At 32.6% G+C, this 12,233-nt stretch overlaps 2 protein-coding genes across 8 annotated transcripts; both read right to left on the reverse strand.

Annotated features, from left to right (window-relative positions):
• Positions 1–3,145: 3,145 nt before the first annotated feature.
• Positions 3,146–5,378, reverse strand: ALKBH2 (oxidoreductase, 2OG-Fe(II) oxygenase family protein). Of its 2 annotated transcripts, none has more exons than XM_037635495.2 (4): positions 5,041–5,378; positions 4,248–4,364; positions 3,934–4,117; positions 3,146–3,604 (listed from the first exon to the last, which is right to left on the reverse strand). In XM_037635495.2, exons 1-4 carry the CDS (start codon positions 5,272–5,274, stop codon positions 3,402–3,404), a joined length of 738 nt encoding a protein of 245 aa, XP_037491423.1. In that variant the 5' UTR covers positions 5,275–5,378; the 3' UTR covers positions 3,146–3,401. The 2 variants fall into 2 exon arrangements, with proteins under 2 accessions (XP_037491423.1, XP_012074795.1); XM_012219405.4 differs by having other exon boundaries at positions 3,934–4,123; positions 5,041–5,374.
• A 2,904-nt stretch (positions 5,379–8,282) lies between these two features.
• On the reverse strand, positions 8,283–11,126 carry LOC105636203 (Calcium-dependent lipid-binding (CaLB domain) family protein). Of its 6 annotated transcripts, none has more exons than XM_012219409.4 (4): positions 10,921–11,119; positions 10,291–10,407; positions 9,434–9,529; positions 8,283–8,855 (listed from the first exon to the last, which is right to left on the reverse strand). In XM_012219409.4, the coding sequence occupies exons 2-4, from the start codon at positions 10,399–10,401 to the stop codon at positions 8,559–8,561; spliced, it is 504 nt and encodes a 167-aa protein (XP_012074799.1). In that variant the 5' UTR covers positions 10,402–10,407; positions 10,921–11,119; the 3' UTR covers positions 8,283–8,558. The 6 variants fall into 6 exon arrangements, with proteins under 6 accessions (XP_012074799.1, XP_012074798.1, XP_012074797.1 ...); XM_012219408.4 differs by having other exon boundaries at positions 10,291–10,449; XM_012219407.4 differs by having other exon boundaries at positions 10,841–11,119.
• Between the last annotated feature and the right edge of the window lie 1,107 nt (positions 11,127–12,233).

The raw sequence follows: 12,233 nt of genomic DNA on the forward strand, positions 1-12,233 counted from the left end.
GTAAAAGACAGGAAAAAAAATGTTGCAGTACTTATTGACTTTTATATTTTTTACAAATATTATAAAATTTTAAAATAAGATAAAAAAAAATAATATATTATAAAATATTTTTTGAATATTACCGTATCAAAATCACATCAAATGTATAACTAACTTAACAGTAAATCCAAGATCGAATCATCTTTCTCACTGCCCAAAAATATTATAATAAAAATTTATTCCTAAAACGAGGGAAACATCCTTCAAAATCATAATTATAAATTTATATCTTTCTACAAGTTTTTTTATGTTCTAATTTAACATTAGTAACTTTTTTCAATTAATTTCGAACCGGAATTTAAAACTAAATTTCTCCTCAGATAGATGGGACGATTTGGGTGAGATCCAACTTTCTATTCACCCGTGACGATTATTTTTATTAATTTTTATTATTTTTATTAACTGAAAAAAGATATACTAATAATATTTTAAAATTTTTAATTAAAAAAATTGCTAATCATTGGAGTCGTATGCTGTTAGAACGTAGAAGTATTTTCCATATCTATCCATTCATTCTATCAATCATTTTACGTTGGGAAGTGTACTACGCCTCTCTCTATCGCTCTCGCTTTCCGACAGTCCAATTACAATTCCCGAGGGATGTATTCATAAGCCTGACACCTCAGCAGTACAACGTAGACTTGGCGATTTATTATTACATTTTTTTTTTTTTTTGACGAAATTCATTAAGGAATGGTCAAGGCTATCTCAGCCGTAACAATAGACATCAACTGTTGAGGAATGTCCTCAATCCAGATTTGCTCCTCACTAACAGAAGAGAGAGCATATTCAGCTAGCTCATGGGCCAGTTTATTACATGTACCACGGACAAAACGACATTGAAAAGAAACAAAACGTTGGACCAAAGTGAGAATTTGTAGAATTCTCCTACCAAACTCAGTCACAGGGGCATTCTTTTCGCACACATTGTTCACAAGCACATGGCAATCAGATTCAACGATGATTTTCGAAAAACCTATCTCCGCAGCTCGTTGAACAGCAAACAACATAGCTTCTGCCTCAGCATTCTCACTGGAGAAATCCCTGCTTACTCGGCGAATACCTGCTGCCATAATCTCTCCATTACAATTGCGAGCTACAAAACCAAAACCACAGTTCACACCCACTCGCACAGCTGCGTCAGTATTGTTCTTTATAAACTCGTTACTGGGAGCGCTCCATCTCTGCATAGAAGTGACAGACTGAGCCTCCACAAACCGAAACAGGATTTGTAGCATCATTAGCATCAACTGATACTCAGTAACAAGCGATACAGCAAGCTAGGACACCTGCAAAACAGAAGATCTCGTGTTTTGAAAAACCAGAAGATTCCGCGACGTCCAGAGTGCCCATAATACCATAAAAAGCGTCGAAACTTGCTAATCGAAACCAGAAGATCTCGTGTTTTATTATTACATTTTTAAGTGTACCAATGATTAATAAAACAGCCAAATTTGAAAAATAAAATTAATTGTTACGTTCATTCTATAATACTTTTCGCATCTAAACCTCCATTCTACAGTACTTTTAATATTTAAGAAAATGGTTTATTTCAAAATATTTATCACATTTATGATTTTAAAAAGTAATAAATATTTATTTTTTCATATTTATCCTTTATATATGACCAATAATTATTACTTCAATTTATTTATATACATCCATATGCATGAAGATGCAATTCACTTCCATAAAAACTAGTAATAATTCATGAAGAGATTTTTAGTCTATAATAAAGTATCTTAATAAATGTGTGAAAGAAGTATTTTATCTCTAATTTCATTTTAATTATAGCATGAAATTATTGTGGAAGCAAAATTTTATTAAATATAGAGCAATAAACTTTTTTTCAATTATATATAGATCAAATTATTTTAATTATTTTGATTCTCAAAATCAAATCGTTCCATCACTGTACATCACATTTTCCATTAACTCAGTAAATTAATCGAGAAGACTTGAACTCGAACCTACTACTCTTCATATAAAGTAAGAAGACCGACCAAACCATCACAAGTATAGCGCAGAAGTTTAACACACTCAAACAAGACAAGTCTGTGATTATATACCAATAAATATGATATTACAGGGTACTCAAATGGCTAATCCAACGATATATATAATTTAACCTTGGATTGTCTGAACAGTACTTCATTTTCTCAGCCTCATTCTCCGCCAACAACAGCTCAACACACACAATAGCTAGATCTTACTCTTCTATACCACCAAATATAGGTCCTAAGAGGCCTCCTGCCACTCATTTCAGATATTCTGAGAAGTATTATCCATGACAAGTTCGTAAAAACAGGCAGTTAAATATCTCTGGATGCTTATGTAATGGAATTTGATGATGAGATACAGTAGGAGATGACATTATTGAGGGTAGATAATAAACAATCAATGGAAAACCAGTGTCATATTCATCGACAGTGGCATCACCTGTAATTTTGTTGATGTAAAGCGAGATAAAATTATCCAAGTAAAGCTGATTAGTACATTTCCATTTTCCGTCATGTTAGCTAATGGTCAAATAAGAAGCAATCCATATTTTTATTCTTTTTTTTTCCTTTTTAAGCACAATAATTTACATTGCAAGTAAAACAAATATAAGTCAATCAAGAAGCAAATAAGGAGAAAAAATTTGTGCAGACGAAAAAAATGAAGAACTTTTATTTTCACAAGAACTTAGAGAAGCTAGACAATCATTAGTTCTTCTTCAATTGCAATCACAATAATTTATATAGCAACAATAACAGTACTAAGCTTGATCCTCAACTAGTTGAAGTCAGTTATATGAATCATTTGTTTTCATCCTGTTCTGTTTATAGCCACATCTTCACCAATGTCCAGAAACAGTAAATCTTTGTAAACTTTTCTCTATGTGGTTCTAGGTCAACCTCTTCCCGTCATGTAAATTAATATGATTATTTTTTAAGAAGAGGTAAAAATAAAGGTTACTGTTGATGAGTTTGGGACTTGGGAAATTGAAGGATGAAACCAAAAATCCCCACCCAAAAAGATATACTGACACATAATAAGACGTGTATCTAGTTTCATTAATTAAGATTTACTCTGTTAGTCCAAACCATAATAAAATAAAGCAAACTAGATCAAAAAGTTTCATTCCATTAAGCATGCCCTTCTAGAATAACATGGTTTTCATATACAAGAACTAACGCAAATCAACTGATTCCTATTGCGAATAAATGTCAAAATGTTGTGCGGTTAGTTGCATTTTGTTATATAAACATCAAACTCAAAATTTCTTATGTTCATATTGATTACATACAAATTCAGCAATACCTGAGTAGTTATGATAGACAACAGGGCAACAGATGACTAAATTTCTTCTCATAAACATTTTATTCGAGAATATACCGAAAGGTAAGATTAATCCGGGTTGCCTCTACTTTTGCACGCTTAGGTACTGAGTGAAGCCAATCCCTTTGTGCGTAACCTCTCATCACCAGTAGGGATCCATGCTTTAGAGTGAAAGAATGCTGATCAACCTGGCTACTCTTTTTCAATCGCTTGTTAACAGGTTCACCATCAGACCTTCTATCTCCTGCTCACACCAAACAATGACAATTAAATTAAACTCCATTCTTATGATAAAATAATCTACAGTAAGAAACTGTATGGATTCCATCAGCTTTCTGCTCAATTGCGAAATTGCTAAAGCCTGGATTATATAAGTGGTATTTTAGGAATTTTGGAATTTATGATGCAAGTTGTTGCAGCAATGAAATTCGTTAATGATGCAGGCACAACCATTAAACAAAAGCAGCAAGTGCAAACATTATGAAACCAAGTCGAACAATCAGCTTTATATTCTAAAGCCTCTTGCACATGAGAACTAACAAAAGAAAAGATGATGGGAACACTTCATACTACCTTGAGATGACTTATTGGGTCTCTTCTTCAACAAGAACTCACGTTCACATCCAAAGGAAACAGAGGCAATTTCAGGAGTCGGCCCATAAAGCTTCTCATCATCAGCATGCCAACCAACATTGTCATTTCCGCCTTTATACCTATTTAATAATAGGCTATTAAATCTACTCCCAGGAAGCACTCTCTGAACCTTCAGGGTATAATTAATTTAAAAAAAAAAAAAGATTTGAGCTCATCAAGTGAGAATGCCAGTCTCATAAGACAGATAATCATTAGGAATGATGGCAAAAGAATTCTGGAAAAAAAGCACTTACAGCCTCCAAGATGTCCTTAAGTGGAGGATAATCATCCCATGTGTAGGCATGAGGCTTATAGCCACTGTAAATCAATTGCTGCAATCCAGGACTTGCAATATAACATGTGTCCCTAGGCTGCCAAGGTAATACAATTAGCAAGGGACCGCAAATGTACAACTAACTATATAGTACCAAAAACAAAACAAACAAGAATCACCCCACAACAAAAATTATACACATGCTCAACCATAATTCAATTGTTTCATATCAAAACTCTCCAGCCAATTCTAAAGTTTGTTGATGCAAATCTATCTTGACAGAAATTTGCAATCCAGGTGTGATAAACACTACTCTTACTACTAGACACTTAGCCAACATTTAGAAACTGGCTCTATCCAAACTTTTCAAGAGCTTAGCTTCCTTTGATTATAGACCAACATATAAGCAAAGAATAAACAATCAGCCGGATTACTGTTATTATAGACTGATATACCAATCTTGAAAAGTATTACTAGCCAGGCAAGGAACATCCTTGTTCAAGTATATAGAAACACAATTTTGTTGTTTTATGTGAGTATGATTATACATAGCATCTTATACATTTCAAAGTGAAATGTGAAAATCAAAAACTTTGACACAAAATCTCCTATCCATACATACTACCTTAAAAATTTATGAACAATTGTATTTCATTAATTGTACCCAAAAAAAAAAAAAAATCATTGGAAATACCACGAAAATAAAAATAGGAACAAAGCAAAGATCTTTCCACAGAAAGAAACAAGAAATTACAATCCTATAGAGAGAGAACCTGAACACAAGAGCGACCAAAGACGCGAATGGTGGGTCTGGTCCAAGGGATATGAGAGTTGAGGTAATCGAAGAATTTCCACGAGTCATCAAATGATAAAAGCCTTTGGATATATAGGACTTGGCTTCCATTTCCAAGATCTAAGGTTTTTATCTGTTTCTCCTTTTGGCTTCCATCATCGCCTTTAGCTTCAGGGTTCTTTGGCTGCGATACCGACTTAAATTTGAAGCTCATTGCGCAAAAAATTAAAATGAACCCGAATTACACTTCATAGACAATTCAAAAGTCCTTTCTTTCTTTCTTTTTCAGTTTTCTCCTTTTTGTTTTTTTTTTTTTTTTTTTAATGCATGAACTCGGGTGTGTCTTAGATTATGATTCCAATGTTATTGGATTTTGAAGTGTATTAAAATTTTGTAGTATTCAATTTATATTCTTATAAAATCTATAAAAATATGATTATATTTAATTATGACGTTTTAAGAGTCTATATAAATTTAATGGTATTAAAAAATCATTGATTTTGAAAAATTCTATAAAATTATTGATTTTATTAGATTTTAGAATGTTAAATATAAATAAAATAGTCATTTACAAATTTATTCTCCAATCCAAAGATTTCGCTCGATTTCAGAATGCTAGGTATATTTTATTTAATTTTTGATTTTTAAATTAAAAATATATATATTTAAATTTGCAGAGTTTTCAGCGAAACGGTCGCTAGGAGTGTGTAAACTTATCGACCGAACCAAATTTTAAATCAAACCGACTCATTTCGATTCAGTTCGTCAATTACATCAAGAAAGGTTCGGTTGTCGGTTTATTCAAATTGAACCGAATTTATTATTTAGTTTGAGTCGATTCATACAAATTCATGAGTTACCCTTAAAATTGAATCAAAATGGAAAAACTAGTCAAAATTGACTGAACCAACTAGTTCTGTTCGATTCGATTTGATTCAATTCAGAATACAAATTTGGTTTGATTCAATTCGTTCAGTTAATAAAAACTTCAATTTGTATTTTTTTTTTTGATAACCGAATCGAACTGACCATTTGGTCACTATTTAATTAAGGGGTGAAAAGCTCGTGATCTTTCGACTACATCACGACTATTATGGGGGTTGGGATGGCTAGTGGCGACACTAGCCATTGTATTTCTTTCACTGTCCTGATGGTAAGTTTTTAACGAAGAAGAAAACGATTTTAGAGAAGATAATGCATTTTTTTATCCCTCGTTGTTTTTTAGTTTTTCAATTGAGCTCAAAAATCTTTTAATTTGTTCAATTAAGTATTGAGATTAATTTTGATTGGATATATAAACATCGTTGTAATTTCATCAAAGTCAATCAAATCTATAATAAAAAGTCTTACTAATTCCATAAAACTCTATGTCAAATTCTAGTAGAACTTGTGGAAATCTTAAGAAATTCTTCAATTTCATCAAACTTAGAATTCTTTTAAAATTTAACATAATCTTAATCCAATACACTTCCTAAATATATTCGATCTAGATTGTTTTAGAATCTATTAAAATTTTATAGTATTTGATTCAGACTCTTATAAAATCCATAAAATCTGATGATATTCTATTATGATTTTTTAAAAGTTTGTACAAATTAATGGTATTCAAAAAATTACTGATTGGAAGAATTTTATATAATTATTGATTTCGGTGGATTTTAAAGCGTTAAGTATAAATAGAAGGGTCATTCCAAATTCATCGTCCAACCTAAAGATTGGTTGAATTTTAGAGTGTTAGGTATATTTTTTTAATTTTTGATTTTAAATTAAAACAAAATTTTAAACCTACAATTTTTTGGCGAGACGATCGCCGGTGGTGTGCTAACTTACTGATTGCACCAACTCATTTCAGTTTGGTTCGGTCAGCTAAATCAAGAAAGGTTCGGTTGTCGATTTATTCAGTAGTGAACTAAATTTATTATTCTGTTTGAACTGAATTATTATTTAGTTCAAGTCGGGTTCATAAAAATCCATCGGTTAGACTTAAAACCTAATCGAAATGGCAAAATCAGTCCAAATTGGCCGAACCAGCTGGTTCAGTTCGATTTGATTCGATTCAGAAGGTGAATTCAGTTTGATTTGGTTTTGTTGTGTTGATAAAAAACTTTATTAGTTTGTATTTTTTATCTTGATTTGGTGTTCGATTTGATCCAAACCGACCATTTGCTCACCCTTAACGGTCGATGTTCAGTTAAGGGAGGAGAGACCCGTGATCTTCCGTCCACATCGCGACTGCTTTGCGGGTGTGGGATGGGCAGTGGTGATGCTGGTCATTGTACGCCTTTCACTGTCCACAACGGTAAGGTTTTAAAGAAGAAGAAAACGATTTTGGAGAAGATGCATTATTTTTCAGTTTTTCAATTGGCTCAAAAACCTTTTAATTTGTTTAATTAGGTCTTGAGATTATATTTTGATTGGATATATAAAAATCATTATAATTCCATCAAAATCTATAAAATAAGTTACATCAATTCCATAAAACTCTATGTCGAATTTTAGTGGAATCCGTGAAATCTTAGAAAATTTTTCAATTCCATCAAACTACCAATTCTCTTAAAATCTAACACAATTTTAATCCAATACACCCCCAATATTGTACTGTTCGCGAAAAAAATATTTTCACCTTTTAAATTGGGTTTGACACAAACATTTTCACTTTTTAAATTGGGTTTGACACAATTTTCACTGTGATGGTTATAGATAATTTGATGTGATTTAGCCAGACACAAATTATGCACTTAACAACGCTTTTTATAAAATTATACATATTTGATACTTTAATTTACAAAACTATTCTACTTAATACTTCAATTTAAAAAATTAGACTGATTAAATAAGTGAAAAAATTATTGTTTTATACCGAGTGATAAAGAAAGGATGTCTAGTTGGTCATGCTGTCCCAATGTGTTGCCAAGCTTGAGCTACTGCAAAGTTCTTTGTAAAAAATAGTGAATTTATATATTTAGCCCTCTTTTTTTCATTATTTCAGAATGGATCTTTTCATGGTTAATCAGAATAAAATTAAAACATCTAACAAGGCATCTTAAGAAAAAAAATTGTAGTGCAACTTAGGTGTGTATATATATGTATATTTATTAACATTTTTTAGGGAATAACTGATCATAAAGTAGCTACTAATCATGTCTGATGGGAATGAGTATTCTCAACTGAAAATTGTAATCTCATAGGCATAAATCCTATAACAATATCACATTCTCAATATTATCCAATAAACACTGTAATACTTAAAATTTCATCATACTTGAGAACAATTTCAAAAGCATACACACTTGCACAGGCAATAGAAAAAAAGCGTGATCCTGCATGAGCCAGCTGAAATCTGTACTAATTTGGATGCTTCAGCTGAAAAACCTATTTGATACATCTAAAGGGATAAATGAAATATCAAGAAAAGGTAGCCTACCGGCGAAAAAAAGAACTTCCCCATGCCAATGTCAAACCTCAAAGTCTATCTCTAAGGCAATCCTAAGTTCTGCCCTATTTTGAAGAAGTGACAGAATGGTTGATTAACTTAATCTTTAGTTCTATCTCCCCGGACTCAACTGCGCAGAGTCTCAACCAAACACTTTGCACTACCTCATCATCAATGCAACTAATTGAACTTTCCCTTGCAAGACAGTTGTCAGAGTCTGGGACAACCTTTCTTAAAATTGTCTCACCAGAAGAAACTTGCAGAATTTGCTTCAATCGAGCAGCAGAGGCAATTGGTTGAAGATTGAGATGAGCATGCCCCATCTTGTCATCTGCTTTGAAACGGTCTTTATCAAATACTTCCTGTTGAAGAGCGATACAATTATATGCCACAGAAATCTAAAATGAAGAGAAAAATATGTTCACATCTTCAAACTACTTCATTAGTTATACAATTGCCAACAAAATGCATGCAGAATATAGTTCTGGGAGGAACAGTGTCACTACTAAAATTTGTCAGCAGCCACTGGCTCCAAATATTAGTTTGGATCAATAGGCAGCCCTGTCGTAAATGATTGATGATTCCATTTCACAATGTTTTTCCTCAAGAGAGCTGCTATGCATAGTCTACCTGCCACAACAGTGCAACCTTAGCCATCCATTATGATGGACATCCTACTTTGGTGCCCACAAAAATGCATGGCTTAGACCCAGTTTTGGTTTGAGTTTGCAGATGCATTTGAAAAGTGTGTTTTGATTGTTCTCCCCCACTGTTTTTGGAAAATCATAGTTCGAGTAAAGCTAAAAAATCTAGCTTCCTGCAAATCATGGTTTGCTAACCTCTGAATATCACAAATGCAGTTTACCCGAATCAACACAACCACAATGCCAAACAAGTACTAAGATTCCAGAAATAGGAATTCAAGAAATTCTGAACTCACCAGACTTAGAACTCCGACGGGTTCTCTGAGGGAGAAACTTAGCTCTTCATTCCAAACTGGATTAAGGCAACTGTTAATAACTTTGGTCTTTGATGTCTGGTACAAGGAAAACCTAGTTACTTGTATAACGGAATAATGTTTAAGAATTAAGCAGCACCCTACACAGATATAAAAGTTGAAAAGGAGAAAAACAGTAAAGGCAAAAACTTGGAAATTTCACCAAAGCATGCCAATCCAGAGAACTAGATCAGGAACAAAATGAGAAAAAACGGAATTTATCGACACGACGGAGGACATAGAAATGCAGAAGCAAACATTTGAAGTCAATCATCCTCCCAAACATTAATGCATCCATAGTTAGTGAGCAATGGACAGGAATCCACCTTCTCAACTTTTTTTCTGGTTCTAAATTTCTTGGGAAGGGAACCAGAAGGAGGGTGACCATTCCCCTCTATAAAGTGAAAGTCATTACATCCCGATTAAATACATGGAACCAGCTTTCAAATTAATGGAAAAACTGTTCGAAAAGAAGTGTGACCATCCAGTTGAAACTCATTGCGTAATTATTAGTAAGGATAAAACAGCTTGATGAACTTCACCTAATAAGAAGGCAAATAAATTTTGCTGTCCTGCCAACTTTACGGTAATTTTTTTAAGGACGATTTAAACTAAGTTAAAGAACATGAATTTATGTGTCATTTTACAAATTTATTTGTCATTCAAGAAGCCTATTGCACCAGCAACATAGTATCCACTAAAGCAATCAAATTCATTGAACTTGAGATAATCAAGCAAATGGGTTTTCCACCAATGAGTACGGGAAAGATAGAGCAAAGAATCATAGAGCCTAGAGTTACCTGATTCCCTAGTTTGACCACCACATAAGGATCACTACTCTTGAAATCACGGATAACCAATCTTTTCCCTTGCACAACGGTCACCTTTAGCAATCCTAACTGCTCTCCCATAGCCCACTAGTAAAATAAATGGAAAAAGTTCAAGAAAGAACGCAACCACTGCAAAGCACAATAATAGGAATTCAAAGAAATTATATGAGAAGTCAAAATCAAAAACTTAGAAGCAAGAATGAAGAACCAAATCCATAGAGACTATACAAAAACAACAAACCCTAATTCCCGGAGGATTAATCAAAAAGAATGAATCAAACTAGGAAAAGGAAAACAAACCAAAAAAAAAAAAAAAAAAAGATAGAGCAGAACCCATCAAATCAATCATAAACATAAAGTTCACATAAGTGTATAAATTCAAGATTGGAAAAATCCCAGTAAATTTACAAAACAGAATCAGATCAAAGATCAACAAATGTTACTCTTTAAAGATTCAACAACAATTCAACTAATAGCTTAATCATTTATCGAGAGAGAGAGAGAGAGAGAGAGAGCGGACCTTGTTAAAGAGAGAAGAATTGCAGAGATAGCTTTAGATCAAAGAGAGAAGGGCAAGAAACATAGAATGGATGCAAATACCTGAAAATCAATATGTACTGGTTTCTATTCAAGCAGAGAACAAAAAAACCAAAAGCAAAACCTAGAGGATTGCAATAACTGAAAGTGAAGTATTTAAGGTAATCTTCTAGTTTAAGAAGGCAATAAATAGGCCAAATACTGCATCTTCATTGGTTTCTTCTGCTTTAGCTTTGCCAGACTAAAACAGAATAAAAAAAGAAAGAAAGAGATTTTAGTTGGACTGTGGTCAGATAATTTTTAACAGGCAATTATAACAGGGACACGTGTATTTTACGATCTGTTTTGCATCATTGGTTTGACTATTGACTATGACCAGTTCTTCAAAATTCTGTTTCGCATGTTTTTTTTCTTCTGCTTTGACTTTTGACCATCTTTTGGCTTCCTCATTTACGACTTGTAATTCACATTTTAATCTTTTAAAACGGCATAGGCAAACAAGTTTGTTTCTTCAATCCGAAGAATCATCACTGGTAATAACATTGTTCTCCAATTTTTGATTTTAACTGGTTTTTAATCATTGAGTTCATCTTTCTAACTTCTATATTTTTATTAATTTAAACCGGATCAACGCAGTTTTATAATTTAATTCATTCCACTGACCGATTGAATTTAAAAATACTAAGAAAAATAAAACCGGAGTTAACTACTTTTAAAACGATAATATATAGGAAAAATTATTATTTCGTATTTAAGTAATACTTATTGTTTGATATTTATCTAGCACATCCTTAAAGTTTGATTTCGTCGCACTAAATAGTCTTTCAGTCCAATTTTATGGATTTTAACCGTTAAATTAAGATAAAAAGACGAACATATCCTCAAATGTTATCCCCAACGTCAGACCTCTGTTATTCCTTCACCTTAGGCACAATCACCTTCAATATGCCATTTTCCATCTAATCAGTCTCCAAATAATAAACATTAATATATATATATATATATATATATATATATATATTTTTTTTTTTTTTTGTGAAAATAGAGAGCAAAACTCTAAGAATTAGATGCAAAGTTTACGGTGAGCTATGTCATACAAATCATGGTTAAGTCCCAAAGCCGTTATAGAAAGGGGTTCTAGAGGTACATGGGTACGTAAGGGAAATTTCTAGCCATTTTAGACAGCTAATCAGCACATACATTAGCCTCTCTATACGCATAGCTAATAACACAAATCCAATTATCCTGTATCATGTTTCTAATAGCCAAAATAAGCTATTGCAGACCTCCATTAGACTCCATGTTGCCTAGAATGAGTTGAACCACTGTTGCATAAACATTAATATATTAAAAACCAAACTCTTTGACTAGCTAAC

This window comes from Jatropha curcas, chromosome 2, assembly GCF_041381405.1.
Source record: "Jatropha curcas cultivar XTBG-Jc1 chromosome 2, XTBG_Jcur_1.0, whole genome shotgun sequence".
Classification (NCBI taxonomy): Eukaryota; Viridiplantae; Streptophyta; class Magnoliopsida; order Malpighiales; family Euphorbiaceae; genus Jatropha; species Jatropha curcas.

Coding starts and splice junctions, on each gene's coding strand:
- LOC105636203 (XM_012219409.4), bottom strand. CDS start 10,401: ATGGGAGAGCAGTTAGGATTGCTAAAGGTGACCGTTGTGCAAGGGAAA. Junction 9,530..10,290: donor TGGTCAAACTAGGGAATCAG/GTAACTCTAGGC, acceptor TCCTTGTACCAG/ACATCAAAGACCAAAGTTAT. Junction 8,856..9,433: donor CCGTCGGAGTTCTAAGTCTG/GTGAGTTCAGAA, acceptor GCTCTTCAACAG/GAAGTATTTGATAAAGACCG.
- ALKBH2 (XM_012219405.4), bottom strand. CDS start 5,274: ATGAGCTTCAAATTTAAGTCGGTATCGCAGCCAAAGAACCCTGAAGCT. Junction 4,365..5,040: donor TTGGTCGCTCTTGTGTTCAG/GTTCTCTCTCTA, acceptor TTACCTTGGCAG/CCTAGGGACACATGTTATAT. Junction 3,605..3,933: donor ACCCAATAAGTCATCTCAAG/GTAGTATGAAGT, acceptor TGGTGTGAGCAG/GAGATAGAAGGTCTGATGGT.